Source organism: Curcuma longa, chromosome 11 (assembly GCF_044706935.1).
Source record: "Curcuma longa cultivar G26 ecotype Majalengka, Jawa Barat chromosome 11, ITB_CL_G26_1.1, whole genome shotgun sequence".
NCBI lineage: Eukaryota > Viridiplantae > Streptophyta > Magnoliopsida > Zingiberales > Zingiberaceae > Curcuma > Curcuma longa.
In genome coordinates, this window is record NC_133871.1 from 2,580,527 (window position 1) to 2,596,645 (window position 16,119).

General features: G+C 40.5%; 2 protein-coding genes across 2 annotated transcripts; both read left to right on the plus strand.

The window, feature by feature from the left end:
• Positions 1 to 1,357: 1,357 nt before the first annotated feature.
• Positions 1,358 to 1,866, plus strand: LOC141840471 (uncharacterized). The gene is made up of 2 exons (XM_074728462.1): positions 1,358 to 1,490; positions 1,569 to 1,866. Exons 1-2 carry the CDS (start codon positions 1,423 to 1,425, stop codon positions 1,702 to 1,704), a joined length of 204 nt encoding a protein of 67 aa, XP_074584563.1. The 5' UTR covers positions 1,358 to 1,422; the 3' UTR covers positions 1,705 to 1,866.
• Positions 1,867 to 4,754: 2,888 nt separating this feature from the next.
• LOC141840470 (uncharacterized) lies at positions 4,755 to 5,636 on the plus strand. Its single transcript, XM_074728461.1, has one exon. It carries the CDS (start codon positions 4,755 to 4,757, stop codon positions 5,514 to 5,516), a length of 762 nt encoding a protein of 253 aa, XP_074584562.1. The 3' UTR covers positions 5,517 to 5,636.
• The last annotated feature ends 10,483 nt before the right edge of the window (positions 5,637 to 16,119 follow it).

The window sequence follows — 16,119 nt, forward strand, 5'->3', positions numbered from 1 at the left end:
GTATAACAATGTAGATCTAGTGTTATAGATCTAGTCTTCTTTATATTTCAATGTACCCTTATCGGTATGCCATCACTTATTTATATCATCGATTGTTGAGTTATCTCTACATCTTTTTGGATAAGTTTATTTCTTCTATAAGAGTTTTAAAGTTAAGAAAAAGCTTACATTAGATTTTTTTCGTAAAATGATATTGTCTTGTCCTGTTTACAATTTATTGGTCAACGACTTAGGATTCAAAATAGTAGAGCTTCTCCAAGGTGAACCAAAATTAGAACCGTATTGACCCGTAGTGGGAATTGCCAATCTATTAAAAATCCAACATATTATGAGGTAGGGCGATCCATTATCTCGACCGTTTGTGAAATCTCCAATCAAACTCTTCTGATTTTCTTCTGTAAAAGATGGAATTCGCCACCCCAGCGGCTCCACACAATCAACTCCATGACCATATATGAGGAGGTAAATCGATAAATTATAGTTGACCACGACGGAGGAGAATATTATCTCGATTTTGCTAAGATAGAAAATAAGAAGGGATCACTAATAAGTGATCATTGTTCTATATGAATGTCAATCACCACATCAAATCCACCACAATAGAAATATAGAATCATCATTTGTCAATCACCACAAAAAGGCTTGTGTTTCCAACTAAGACTATTCAAAATTTTCACACCATACAATAGTTCATATATCATTTGCATAATCAAATAGGTTGATAAAGTAATTAAAACATAAAAAATTTAATAAAAAAATTTAGAAGAATTTTTTTTCAACTTATGAGTCAACTAAGTCCACCACGGACCAACTTGCACAAGTCGCAAGCTTAGATGGGTCGATCTGTCTTCAAATGAATTGATAAAACTTTAACCTAATCCGTTTAAATTGTTTGACGAAATAGATTAATCTAACGGATCTAATCTAAATTGATGGTTTTATCTAAGATGACATAGTCTTGGTCAATATTGCTACTCTAAAATAATACAATTTTAATCGAAATTATTCTCAAATAGTATAACTTTAATCAAAATTCTTCGAGAGTAAAAACAATATTTAAAATATTAAATTATGGATGGAGTGTTATTTGAATAAAATTTCGACTAGATATTCTTTTATCAATGTGAATAATTAAGGAAGACTTTTATTTTTAAAAAAAAGAAATTCATCTTTAAGTTCAAGTTTTTTTTAAAGTCTACCTATTTCGTCATTGTTTGCTCGCCATTCTGAAATGATAAGTTCTCGGTGCAAAATGCAAAATGCAAAATGCAAATGGCAAACAGATAATTTATCAAATTCTGAGGGTTAGCAATAAAAATAATACACTACGTCTACAGCTGGATACGAATGCCCATAAATCGCCGTCGAGCTGTGCTTCCGCTTCTTCCGACGCCGCCACCGCTTTGCATCGCTCCGCTGGCGATGGAGAGGAAGTTGACCCTCCTTCAGACCGTGATAACGGCGGGCGTCTTCTCTTCCCTCACTTTCTGGTGAGCCTTTGCGCTTATTCCATGAAGGTTTGCTTAGGGTTTGTGGGCTGGCTTCGTTCCTCACTTGGATTTCCTCAGGTACGGATTCATGTTCGGGAGGGAATCGGCTCGGAAGGAGCTTGGAGGCCTGATCGACGATCTCCGGCGCAGCAATGCCGCGGCCACGGCCTCGGACGACACGACGACGGACGCTCGGGATCAGAGGTCTCTCTGAGGTACTTTGGCCATGCCGGATTTGACTAGGATTGGCCCCTTTTCCCTTCATTTGAAGGAACAAGTGATGGTCGGAAGAAGAGTTCTTCTTGTTCAAGATTGAGTCTGGTGGAAAATGATTCTGATAAAAATTTGGATTTTTGTAGTTCTTAGTGTTTTTGAATTGCATTTTGGTATTAATATTTACTTATTTCACTGTTTTTCTCTGAAAGTTTGGAGAAATTTGGCGATCATATAGCAAAACCTAGTCTTGGCTTACAGGTTGCCTTGTGCTCTTCACATATCCATATGCAAATAACTTCATGTCTGAAGGATGCATGACTTCCCTATGTTTTTCACAGTAAGTTTGATATTTTTAATGTTTATCAAGTGAACTAGGTATTAATATCTTCATGTTTCTCTATTTACTCTGAAAGTTTGGAGTTATTTCCCAATCATATAGCAAAACCTAGTACTGCAGTATGTTCTTCACATATCTAAATGCAAATAACTTCATGTCTAAAGGATTGTTACTCTGTGTTCTCCACTGTAATTTTGATAGCTTTTAATGCTTTTTCAAGTGAATTTAGGTATTAATATTTTCATATTTCTCTATTTCCTCTGAAAGTTTGGAGCTATTTCGCAATTATACAGCAAAACCTAGTATTGTTTAACAGATTTCACATATCTAAATGCAAATATCTTCATTCTAAAGGATGGTTGCCTGACGTTATTCGCACTAATTTTGGTAGTTTTTACTGTTTTCTCAAGCGAAGGGATTAATATTTTCATGTTTCTCTATCTCCTTTGAAAGTTTTAGAGCTATTTCACGATCATACAGCAAAACCTAGTAAATCATTTAACAGATTGCCATATGTTCTTCACATTTCTAAATGCAAATAATTTCATGTTTAAAGGATGGCTGCCCTATGTTCTTCACAGTAATATTGGTAGTGTTCAATGTTTTTCCGAGTGAATTTAGGTATTAATATTTTCATGTTTCTCTATTTCCTCTGAAAGTTTGGAGCCATTTTGCCATCATGCAGCAAAACCTAGTAAATTGTTTAATAGGTTGCCATATGCTCTTCACATATCTAAATGCAAATAACTTCACGCCTAAAGGATGGTTGCCCTATGTTCGTCACAGTAAATTTGAAGTAGTTTTTAAATATTTTTGCAAGTGAATTTAGGTCTTAATATTTTCATATTTCCTTTGAAAGTTTAGAGTTATTTCCCAATAATGCAACAAAACAGGTTGCCATATGTTCTTCGCATATCTTAATGCAAGTAACTTCATGACCAAAGGATGGTTGCTCTATGTTCCTCACAGTAGTTTTGGTTGCTTTTAATGTTTTTCCCAGTGAATTTAGGTATTAATATTTTTATGTCTCTTTGTTTCTTCTGAAAGTTTGAGTCATTTCGCAATCATACAACAAAATCTAGTTTTACCTATCAGGTTGCCTTATGTTCTTCACATATTTATATACAAACAATGTCATAGTTAGTTCATATGATTGAGGTATCCTCACCAATTTGAGGATCATAGTTACCTTCGTGAGATAGAACAGTTACTCGTCGTCGATATGGTTTTTAGATGCCGAGTTCTGTTATCTAGAAATGAGAAAATGTTTAGATCCTTTTCATTTGAGTTAGTAATTGTCTTGACGAGTAGGCGATCAATCCACTAACGAGCACATTTGAAGGACCAATTAGGATTTTGCTTTAAGTTAGATTGGACTAGTTTTAGTGATAGAAAGAAAATAGTATTGGTTCACTCGAACTTCATACTCGCCTTGTTTCCATAACTTCATACTCGTTTCGTCTCCAAACTGCCTAGGGTTGGCTCGGCTGCTTTATAGAACACTTGGGTGCATCTTTCATTTTGTTCAAGGAGCCTGAAGCTATTAGTTTTGCTCTATAAGTTTTCACGAACGGAATGCTTGTTAAAATTAATTAAGAGTAAGTTAGTGAGCTCAAACTCCTCTTTACTCTGCTTTTGCTAAGAGTTTAGTTCATTTCAGTAAAAATGTGGAATCTACTACCTCAGCGGTTTCACATGGTCGATCCCACGATCATCTATGAGGAGGTAAATCGAGAAACTGTAGTTGGTCATGACGGAGGAGGGCATTGAAATTTGGTATCTCGATCGTAACCAACTCAATTATGTGCGGTCCATACCCCTTTAGAAATTGGTATCTCGATCGATCTGCGGTCCTCGGTAGGTTGTTGCCATGTCTTGCGCTTGCGTTTCACCATCTATACACGATACTTGCCTCGTGAAGGATCATAGCTTGTGAAATGATAATGTTATTTATGTGATATTTATTTCCTTATTCGCATTAGTTCCTTTGCGGAAACATGAATGTTATGACAAGTCATGGTTAGACCGTGTTCCTTTTTTTGTTAGTACAGAGAAATCATTCGAAACATGTGAAGTTTATCGCTAATCTAACAACCAAAGTTATGTAAAAGGACTAGAGCAAACCACCTAGAGATAAAAGATCTCTCTAAAGTGATTTAACTCGAACTATCTTAGTCTAAGTTATGCTTGTGAGTGTCATTCTATAGTGCTTTTCTTTTATCACAATAGAGCTACTAAATGGGTTTGACCACTTGTGGCTCGGTCAGACGCAACAAAACCGGAAAGAAAATGGGTTGAGTTAGGTCTAAGTCTAGTGGCGGGTCCATGCTAAGTGAAGGGGTCATGACTCATGATAGGTCGGGGTTGGCCGAGTTTTAGTGACAAGTTTTGATATAATTATTTTACATTATGCTATATATATCAGTCCCCAAAGCAATATAAATCACTGTTATATTATAAGTAATACACGATAATCATGATAACGGTCCACAAGAGCAATTTTGATGTATTATACATTAATTATGATAAATAATATTTTAATAGTATTTATGATGTCCGGCTTATTACGTTATGTCGGGTTACAAGGTTACAGATAACAGTAATTAAAAGCAGTGAATATATAACGGTCCGCAGAGCCATATATATCACCGTTTTATTAGCTACTGAACATCTGTCGAACGCAAACGACAAACCTTTCGCTAGCGAAATAAATGCCTTTTCCTCTCGACTCCGCCACCTCCCCGCCGCCGCCTCCGCCGCCTCCGCCGCCGCCTCCTCCGCCGCCGCCTCCGCCGCCTCCGCCGCCGCCTCCGCCGCCTCCGCCGCCGTTCTTTCCGATCCTAACCTCCGATATCTCCGGCGATCTGTCCCCTTCGCCCGCCTCCTCCTCTTTCAGCCCCAGTCTTCTCATCATCGCCGCAATCCTCGCCGCCGTCTGCCTCGCCTCCGCCGCCATCCACTTCCTCCTCCGCTTCCCCTACCGGCCTTCCTCTTCATCCGCCTCCTCCACCTCCTCCTCGCCGCCCCTCATTCGATCCACTTCCCAAGCCTCCGAATGCGCCGGATCTGGATCCGGGCCCTCCGCCGACTGCGCCGTCTGTCTCTCCCGCTTCCGCCCCGGCGACCAGCTCCGCCTCCTCCCAGCCTGCCGCCACGCCTTCCACTCCCCCTGCATCGACACCTGGCTCCGCTCCCCCGCCGCTTCCTGCCCCCTCTGCCGCTCCCCGGTCCACCTCCCTCCTCCTTCTCCTCCTCCTCCGCCGCCGCCGCCCATAGCGGAGGCCGAGAGGAGCCAGAGGGGGTGGCTGAAGGACTACGTCTTCCGGCTAGTTTCCCCCGACTCATCGCGCCGTTTCTCCACTAGGTGGACACGCCGCCTCGACGGCACCGCGAACCTGGACGCATCGGCCGGCGGCACCAGCGGCTCCCACCACGCCTTCCGATGGGCGACCGATCCGGTGGCAGTACCGTAAATAAAAGTAAGTACAGGGGTGATATCGTGCAGGTTTTCTCTGCTTTGGGGTCGCTCCAGGCGCCGAAGCTTCTTCCGGATTACTGCTGCCCAAAGAAAGGACATGGTACGCTGATTATTTACGATATTTTGCCACTGAGGCAGCTCAGCAGCGAAGTCGATGTGTTTCTATTTTTTAAATTAAATTATTATATATATATATATATATATAAAGAGTAAACCGTTACGTCGTGTCATGATCGAGAAAATATCACTACCCCCAAGGTTTGAAAATTAAATAATATTTTAATAAATTATAACTTATCTATTAATCATGTTTACTATCGAGGAGGAAAAGGAGTGTTCAATATTGGCATATCCGTGGATACTCTCCTTGTTTAATGGATCCTCAGAAGTGCTCTTGTTTACTATGACGGTTGGATTTGTGTATAATAATAATAGGTTGGATATTTGTAGTGTTTGAATATCAGGAACTACTCTCAATAAAATATATATTATGTATTAATGTTTAGTTTAATTTTGTTGTTATAAGAAGTCCTTTCATCTTAGCTTGATTACCATTAGACGCGGTCTTCCTTCTGCCTGAAATTACCTTGTTGAATGTTATTGCAGCAGTTTTAGCTAAGTTAAAACAAAATTGTTTCTATTGGAATAGTTTTGGTTGCTTTATGCTCTATTTACTTGCGTGGACGGATTGAAAAAAAAAGAAAAGTTTTTAGTACTGAAAAATTTTCGTTGTTGATGCGGGGTGTCGTAAAGAACTTGGTTTCTCCGGGATAAAAGTCAAGAGTCATGCGAAGGTTAAGGTCCGAGCCAATATGGTAAGATGGGTCAACATGAATCTAATCCCACCAGAGTAGGATATCTGTCACCTCGGACGCAGATTGTACTTCGAACTCAGCATGGGTTTAGTCTCAGGTTTGATCGGGCCCCCCGAAGTCATCTCGGCCACTCCAGTCATCTTGTCTTGGTTGTCTTGTCTCGGCCACTTCAGTTGCCTCTTCTCGGCAATTCTAGTTGTCTCGTCTCGACCATCCTAGTTGTCTTGTCTCGTTCTGTCTTGTTTCGACCACCCCAGTCGTTTCGTCTCGGCCATCCCAATCATTTCGTCTAGACCCGTCTTGTCTCGGCCATCCTAGTCGTCTTGTCTCGACCATCACAGTCGTCTCGTCTCGCCTGTCTCATCTTGGCCATCTTAGTCGTTTCGTCTTGTCCATCACAGTCGTCTCGTCTCAACCATCCTAGTCGTCTCGTCTCGGCCTATCTCATCTCGGCCATCTTAGCTGTCTCGTCTCGGTCTGTCTCATTTCGGCATCTCAGTCATCTAGTCTCGGTCATCTCGACCTCGAGTCTCGTCTTGACCACTCTGCCTCATCCTATGCTCCACTTTCAAGTCTTCGATAAATTGCTATCTTACATGGTCTGGTAAAGGGAATGTGAATATTCTCGTAGGACATGCAGCAATTCATGGATGTATAGACAGTTACGAGGTTGTCAGACCTAGTCCCTTTGAATATCTCTTTTTCTGCACATAAGAAAATAACTGTCGAATCTGGTCTCCTTTGCAGGATGCTATAAGGGTTCTATCTCGTCCAACGTGGAGATGCCGAGAGCAAGCTATAAAAGGCTTAGTCCACAGAAAACGCTGCTAGTATTATCTTCTTTCCTCGTCTTTTTCGGAACTCTAACACTTGAACATCGGAGTGGTTTGTCGGAATTTTTTAGCACCAGTCTAACCTCTCTTTGAAATGTATTTTAGGTCTTGATCGTTTTCTGCATCTTAACTCATTATATTCAAGTGGTCATCTATGTCGGATTGCTGATTAGTGACTTGGCCATTCACAGTATTCGGAACCGTTGTTATTTCATGAAGAAGGATGAAACTCATTCTTTTTATTGTTTACTTATCATCAAATACGATGAATTTGTGAATCCATCCAATTCCAAGGATCACTTTTTAGATTTTTTTAATCCACTCAAATCGGACGGAAAGCTTTCCTCTGTTTGATCTCCACCATCTTTAGCCGCCGCCGCCGCCGCTGCTTCTGCACTTTTTTGGTTTGAGTGACTGTCAGTTTTCAATTCTCAACAAAGAGCACCATCGTCGTCTTCCTAATCTACGGCGACAACCTACTACATGAACAATCCATCGAACCCACCGACTACAACGATTCCGGTCATCATCCGCCCAAATCTGCAACAAAGTTTTATGTTGCTTTCCTGTCCATCCAAGCCCATGACAGCAACTTCTTTGTCGGTTCCTAGAGGCGGAGACGAGCATGAGCTCGGCGAGCAATAGTTGTCGGCCGTCGCCGCCGCTTCTGCACTAGCTACTCTTAAGAAGAAGTGAAATCAAGTTGAAAATCCGAGTAACTCATCTATCTTCTTATTTTGTTTCGAGTATATTCAGTGTTTCTTGAGGATGTTGATCGACTGCGACGACGATCGAATCGTCACATCCGGATGCTGAGGTAATCGTGCAGTCGTCGAAGACGTTGCTGGCGACGAACTGGTCCATCTGCGAGTTGTGCGGCAAGGGGTTCCAGCAGGAGCAGAATCTACAGCTGCATTGGCTGGGGCACAACTTCCAAATTTGTGGCTCGCAAGGCGGCCCGCCTTTCGGCCCCCTTTCGACCTTTCGCCGGCGACGTCGACGAGGACGAAGATGCCCAGGGAACCGACGTGCGCGAAAGGCTTCGCCCGCCTTTGTCGTGCGTCCAGGTGATCCTCTCCGACGACTCCCTTCATCATTTTTTTCCCTTTTCTTCTGTTCATCATTGTTTTTCTTCCTTTTCCCTTTTCCTCGGCAGGATTTCCGTGGGATTTGTTTCTCTCCTTTTCTTTCTCTTCTTCTCTTCCTTCATTGGAAACATTTTTGCCGCCCCCACGGGCGGGGTCAGCTGGTCAGGACATGGGTGCTTGCAGCATGAGGTGGGCGGTTCGAGGGCTCATGGTTGCATTTGCGATAACATCAATCTGTGCCATGTTTCCAAATCCCTCGGCCACCATGCCCTGGTCAGTCCCGCATTCACCGTGATTTACCTCTCCACAGATGGTCGGGGGGCCGATCGTGTGGGGCCGCTAGGTTGGCGGATTCCAACCTTTTGCAGCATGGAAACATTTTTGCCCGCAGGGATTGGAATTTCCCTCCTCGATCCGAAGAAAATACAGCATTGAGTAGTTTTAATAAGATTGTTTGACCTTGTAGCGATTTTAGTTAAAAAAATTTTAATTATAAAGGATCTTTTGACTAAATTAGATCACTTTTGATAGAATCGAAATAGTTTTAACTTCTCCGCGAAACCAAGATAATATCTTCTTTCATCATAGTCAATTGTAGTTTCTCGATTTACCTCCTTTCAGATAATCGTGGGACCGACCGTGTAGGATCACTAGGGTGGCAGATTTCACCTTTTACAAAAAAATAGTTTTAAAGCGAGGCAATATCTTCTCTGTAGTGATTAATTAGACTTTTTCAATTTATTTTTTTTATATATATATAAATGGTCGTGTGTTAATCATGTAGAACCGCTAGGATAGCGAATTGCATCTTTTACTACTAAAGATTTCTCATAAATAATCCTCCTCGATCCGAAGAAAATACAGCATTGAGTAGTTTTAATAAGATTGTTTGACCTTGTAGCGATTTTAGTTAAAAAAATTTTAATTATAAAGGATCTTTTGACTAAATTAGATCACTTTTGATAGAATCGAAATAGTTTTAACTTCTCCGCGAAACCAAGATAATATCTTCTTTCATCATAGTCAATTGTAGTTTCTCGATTTACCTCCTTTCAGATAATCGTGGGACCGACCGTGTAGGATCACTAGGGTGGCAGATTTCACCTTTTACAAAAAAATAGTTTTAAAGCGAGGCAATATCTTCTCTGTAGTGATTAATTAGACTTTTTCAATTTATTTTTTTTATATATATATAAATGGTCGTGTGTTAATCATGTAGAACCGCTAGGATAGCGAATTGCATCTTTTACTACTAAAGATTTCTCATAAATAATCCTCCTCGATCCGAAGAAAATACAGCATTGAGTAGTTTTAATAAGATTGTTTGACCTTGTAGCGATTTTAGTTAAAAAAATTTTAATTATAAAGGATCTTTTGACTAAATTAGATCACTTTTGATAGAATCGAAATAGTTTTAACTTCTCCGCGAAACCAAGATAATATCTTCTTTCATCATAGTCAATTGTAGTTTCTCGATTTACCTCCTTTCAGATAATCGTGGGACCGACCGTGTAGGATCACTAGGGTGGCAGATTTCACCTTTTACAAAAAAATAGTTTTAAAGCGAGGCAATATCTTCTCTGTAGTGATTAATTAGACTTTTTCAATTTATTTTTTTTATATATATATAAATGGTTGTGTGTTAATCATGTAGAACCGCTAGGATAGCGAATTGCATCTTTTACTACTAAAGATTTCTCATAAATAATCGTAGGATTAATTGTATAGAATCGTTGATAACGGATTCTATCTTTTACCGTTGAAGAAATAATTTTAACTATGTCTGATTAATTTATATGAGTTTATTATGTTACACATTGGGAAAAGATGTGCTATTTAAAATAGGTTGTTATAATAAAAATAAAAGGATGTCCCTTTTATTTTTATATAATTTTTTTAATTGCTTTTGCTAGTGGCTTAAATTTGATTATGTATAATATCCTCCATCCTATTAATTGCCACAAAACAAATATCAGATTGGAAACATAACAAGATAAATACCTATTCTCCCTTGGTCGCCCTTGTTTGCCCTTGTTTTATGTTTACTTTTGTCATAATGGTTTTACCTTTCATGTCTAATACGATTCGAAATATAACAATTGACGTGTCTATCCTCTTTTTAATAGTAATGTAGCTTAATTAATTGAGGGCGATCTTATTGAAGATACTTTCTCTCATGACATGATCAACTTTACATAGATTAATAAGCATCAAAGAACTTATCGAGAATTATCATGGAATTATGTATGATAAAATAAAAAAAGAAATAACAACAAACAAAAGAGAGAGAATCTCTTCTCAAAGAGTATATATTTGATATTTATAAGTGCAAGAGGATAACATACAGAAGGAAAACATGAGAAAGTGAGAAAGAGATCATGGGAAAGTAATGATCGTAACTCATGGTTGCTTGTGGTCGGTCGAGCCCGACTAAAAGAGCTTAGCCAGCTCAAAGGGTTTACCCTTGTGACTAGACTTGAACTCTAAATCCTAAATCCTAAGGATGATCCAAATAATGATGACATAATTTAGCAAGATGCCCGTAGGCATGTCTTACTAATCTAGAGTGAGGCTGATACTGATGGTAACATAAGTCACTGATGGTAACATAAGTCTTCCTTCAAGTCAAGTTAAGGAGTTCGTGTTAAGTATTAAAAAAATTATACTTCCTTATTTCTCCTCTCTTATTTCTCTTTCCCTTCTTCTCCTTCATTCTTCCTTTTTCTCTTCTCCAACAGTAAAAAAAAAAAAAAAAGAAGAATCTCAACAGCTCTCTCCCCTTCTTCTCAAGCGCAAGGACTCATCTTCTTATCCTTTCTCTTCATCAGCGATCAAGGAAAACACAACAGTTATTGTCGCTGCCGCTGTTCTCTTCCGGCAACAAGGGCAGCGACCATTTCCCCCCTTCTTTTGTTGGTTTTCCAACCAACCCTAGCCATCGGAGCCTCTGCCAGAGTTAGTCGGCGCCACCAGCAAAAAGGGAAAAGGTCCCCCTTTTCTGTCTCTTTATTGTTTCAGCAGTTTCCTTATCATTCCTTTCATTTGCTTTTGGGTTCTGAAAATAACACCAACAACAAATTTTTTCCCCTATTTACAGCACATGATTAAGCCAACATCAATCCCTTTTCTTACTTCGTCTCATTTCCCATAGTAAGGGTAGCTTCAAAAGAAATTGTAAGGTATATTTTGATTTGTTTTTACGATTTGTAGTTAGGATGATTATTTAGATTGGAACGGAGGACTCAAGTAGGAATGTTAAATAGTACGAGAAAGCGAGATAAAAAAAATGATCTTTTGACTTCAAATATAATGTTCAGTTTCTACTACAAGAATAATCATGATTATTTCATCGCTAATCAACGATGTTAACTATTGATTAGTGACTAAATTTTCTTGTCTTTAATTTTTCGATCGCTGACATCATTTAGCAACTGAATTAAATTTCTCACTAATTAGCGACGAAAAATATAATTTTATCATCAAATTTAACAACGGTAATTTAGATTTGTCACTAAAGTTAGCAACTGATATTTAATATTAGTCTCTAATTGACGATGAAAATTTAATTTCGTCGTTAAATGACGTCAGTGATCGAAAAATTAGAGATAAAAAAATTTCGTCACTAATCAATTGTTAATGTACCGATTAGCGATGGAATAATAATTATTCTTGTAGTAAAAATTAAACATTATCTATGATTTGAAGTCGAAGGATCATTTTTTGCCTTCTAATTTTATAAGCGCATACACTTTTTTGATATATATATATATATAGTGTGTGTTAGTTGGATTCAGCCTTATCTAGAGTCGTTCTATCTTAATCTGGTTTGTTTTATTTTTGTTTTGTTGTATTTATGTTTTGTTTCATATGCCATTTTATTGTCTAGGAAACATATGATATATATGCAGTTGATGAATTTTCTGATTATTCGATTTAGATAGTTATTGAGTGGGATGCCTCTTGGTGTACAAGGATGACACCCCTTGCAGCCTGACAGTTGGAGCATGTGAGACTCGATTAGAGTGTTGAGGACAATAGAATGCTAAAGTGGGCTCAAGTAGTTGGGTTGATAAGATATAATTAAAGAGAGATGGAGGAAAGCTTTCCTTGATAGTGGAATCGAAAAGTGAAAAGGGTTACGACGTAGCAGACTTGCAGAAGAGGGCAAGGGTTCGAATCCTGGCGAAGCCAGGCAATACCCTCCTGCGTCGTGACCAATTGCAGTTTCTCGATTTACCTCCTCACAGATGGTCGTGGGGCCGACCGTGTGGGGCCGCTAAGGTGGCGGATCCACCTTTTTGCAGAAGAATCGACTCCTTTCGAGAAGAGGGGCAGGGGAGACTCAATCTATGACTGAGTCAAGTCAGATCGGGAAAGACAATCCGAGTCAATCCCTTTTGAGAAGGGGAAGGCTCAATCCACGACTGAGCTAGAAGACCCAATCCATGACCAAGTCAAGTTGAGAGAGGAAATCTGAGTCAATTTTTGAGAAGAGGGAGGCTCGATCCACGATCGAGTCAAGTTGGAAGCGATGATCTGAGTTGACTCCTTTCGAGGAGGGAGGCTGTAACACCCGTATTATTTTCCTCATTTTTAGGATTTTTAATTTGATTTAAAATTATAATAAAGGTCTTTTAGTTAAATGATAGAAGGGGGTTTTGATAAAATAAAATAGATAAAAAGGTTTGTCTCGTGAAGACGAATCCAACAAAATTGGTTTGGATCAAATCGGAGGTCGTTTAGTTAGTGAACCACGCGAACCAAAATTGAACCCGGTTCGCTACAGTAACGGATTCAATTGTTTTAATTGGGTTTAGCCGGTGGTTTGGTGGTTTAGATTTAATCGGGTTTGGGTTTACTGTGCATTCCTTATTAAAAATACGCGTGAGTTTCTGTTCACCGCGCCCGCGCCCGCAGACCGCGCCCGGCCCGCCGTCGCCCGCGTCCGCCGGCGGAAAACCCGGAACGGAGAAGGCTTTAAAGGCGGGCCGAACCCTAGCCGACCCCCAGCTCGACCAGCGCCGCCGTCCCCTGCAGACCGCAACCCTCCGCCGTCCCCTGTTGCGAGGAAACGCCGCCAGACGCCCTGCCGGCCCTCGGCCGCGTGACGCCCGATCGCCGCTGACGCCTGCCGCCCTGTCACCGCACCCTTCGACGCCTGCTTGCGTGGAAAGCTCTGCGCCCGCTGCACCTTCAGCTGCCGCCTTCGTCGTCTGCATCAGAGCAAACCCGAAACCAGTGCCGCCCCTCTGTTTTCCTTCATCCCCTGCTCAACGCCGCCGTGGGCCAGCTACCGCCGCTCGCTCGGCTGTGACCGGACGGACTAGCACCGCCGGTCACCTGCGACTGACGACGCCAGCGCCGTCGACCGCCGATCGTCGCTTGCCATTGCCGATCGAACTCCACCCGAACGCCAGCCACGGAACGGGTAAACAGTAATTTTATAAAGATGATTAATGATTAATTTATTTAATTGGTTAATTAATTGGTTAATTAATTAGTTAAAGGGGTAATTAGGAATTAGTTGATAATTATAGTTTAATCAGAAATTTATTTATTGGTTAAGAATTAATTAATTAGTTTTGTCATTAATTGGTTATTAAGTAAAGTTAATTGATTAATTAGTCTAATAACAATTATATAGTTAATTGTTAAGTTAGCTAATTAATTAGTTAGGATTAATGGATTTAATTGGATTAGGTTGTGGTTAGGTTAAATTCGGGTAAGATTCGATTGGGGTTTATTCTAGTGTAAAATTTATAGGATATGTTATTTAGAGGATGTTTTGTTGCAGGACTTTTGACTCGTGGATCTAGTAGTATTTAGAGATTCGTATTGTGACGATTCATCAATAAGGTAAGTACATCTCTCACCTGCAGTATGAGTTGCTCCGTTGTTTTCTTTATTCTGTCCATAGTATGTAGAGCATGCATAAAGTATTATTTCCATGACATCATTTTATGTTAAAGCATGTGTAAATTGTTTCTTTCCAAATTGCATGATATAAGAAGTATAAGAAAAGTATTTTACTTTAGACAGGCGGGTATCGGGCGCAAGGCCCACGGGCACAAGGCCCATAAGAAAAGGAATTCTGGGCACAAGGCTCACAAAGAATTCTGGGCACAAGGCCCATAAGAAAAGGAATTCTGGGCACAAGGCCCACAAAGAATTCCGGGCACAAGGCCCACAAGAAATTTAAGTGATACCTCGCTGGGCCCAAAGAAGGATGTTTATTTATTTTCACTTATATATAGTATAAGTTTTCCCATATCATTTACCAGCATTTTCTTTCATATAATAGCATATGTTATTACGAAGTTTTATATGGTTTTTGTGAGTTAGATGATGTACTTACTAAGCGTTGCTTATAGTTTGCATTTCCTCATACTGCAGATAAATAAAAGGAAAAATTTTAGGAAAGAGGAGGCAGCTGGAAAACTGTTTGATGTGTGGTGTCGGCGGAACCGCGGAATAAGATCAAGAAATTAAATAAATATTTATTTTATTACAAAAAAATTATTTATTTCTTTTGCTTCCGCATGTTAAACAGAAAAAGAAAAGTTATTTGAGTTATTTTATTTAATAAGAAAAAGTTAAGGAAAGTTTAAAGTACGTAACGTCTCCCTATTAGTATAAGAAAGAGGGGGGGGGGGGGGGGGGGGGGGGCGTTACAGAGGCTCAATCCATGATCGAGTCAAGTCTGGAGAGATAATCTGAGTCGATCCACTAATACCAAGGGGGAGTCAGTTCGATCCACAACTTGCTCTAGTGGAGAGAGGTAGATCGAATCGATCCCTTGTAAAGGGGAAGTAAGTGATCTCTCCCAACCTAATCAGGTCCTAGGGTAAACAATGAGTCGATCGTGAGATGGTGGGGCAATCTACAACAGTCTTCGAAAGTAAATAAGTATCAAACATGATATAAGAAAATAAACATAAAATTGATAAATTGATAAATCCATATAAGCAATCCTTAAAAGATTGTGCAAATGCTAATAGAGCGTGATCATCCGATCAGACGCAACGTCAGAGAGCGGAATAAGATAATACCCTAGGAATTGAGCCTCCTATGACCGAGAGCGTGATGGCGGTGATAGCAGCGTTGGCGACGATGATCCGGCTCATCAGTTAGGCAGAGGTGCCGTTGCCGGGGGACAACGGTTAGACCAGCACAACAGGCAAGCTCGCTGAGATCGTGAAGGACAAGGCGGTGAGTGGAATGGAAGACGGTGGAGTGGGCGGAGACGAGGCTGAGGTTCCCAATGTTGGAGCCGCGGTCGACCGACAGGAGGTGGTAGGGGAAGGGACTGTTGTTCCTGGTAGCTGGGAGGACGTAAATTGATATGGATCGTCGAGATAGTGTTCAATACTATCTTCGTGATATTGTTCTGCTATAGGTGTTTACGAATAACAGTAATTTGTTTTCAAGATACAACGATGACGTTTCAGAATAGTAATAGCATTTCAAATTTCGAGATCAACGAATCTTCTCGTAGATTTTTTGAACTCTGAATGTACAAGATGAGAGTAGAATCGATGAATTTGATGAGAGTAGAATCGATGAATTTAATGATTTTTCTAACTTTGGGATCTATTTATACGATGATGCGTATGTGTGAAGTACAAAGCAGGGACGGGGGCAAGGCGACAAGGTGGCACGGCAAGGGTCGTGGGCAGGGGCCTCGGGGAAGAGGCTCCCCGCCCCAATAGCGATCGGCGAGCGAAGAAACAAGGCGGCGACCATGGTAGCCACTTAGGGATCGAGCCCCTTGGAACCTCTTCACCTCCGCGTTCGACGAGACACATCCAGGCCGTCTGTCATGGGGTTGGAAGGCCCAGCGGTTGCCGTGCGCCGCCGCGTTC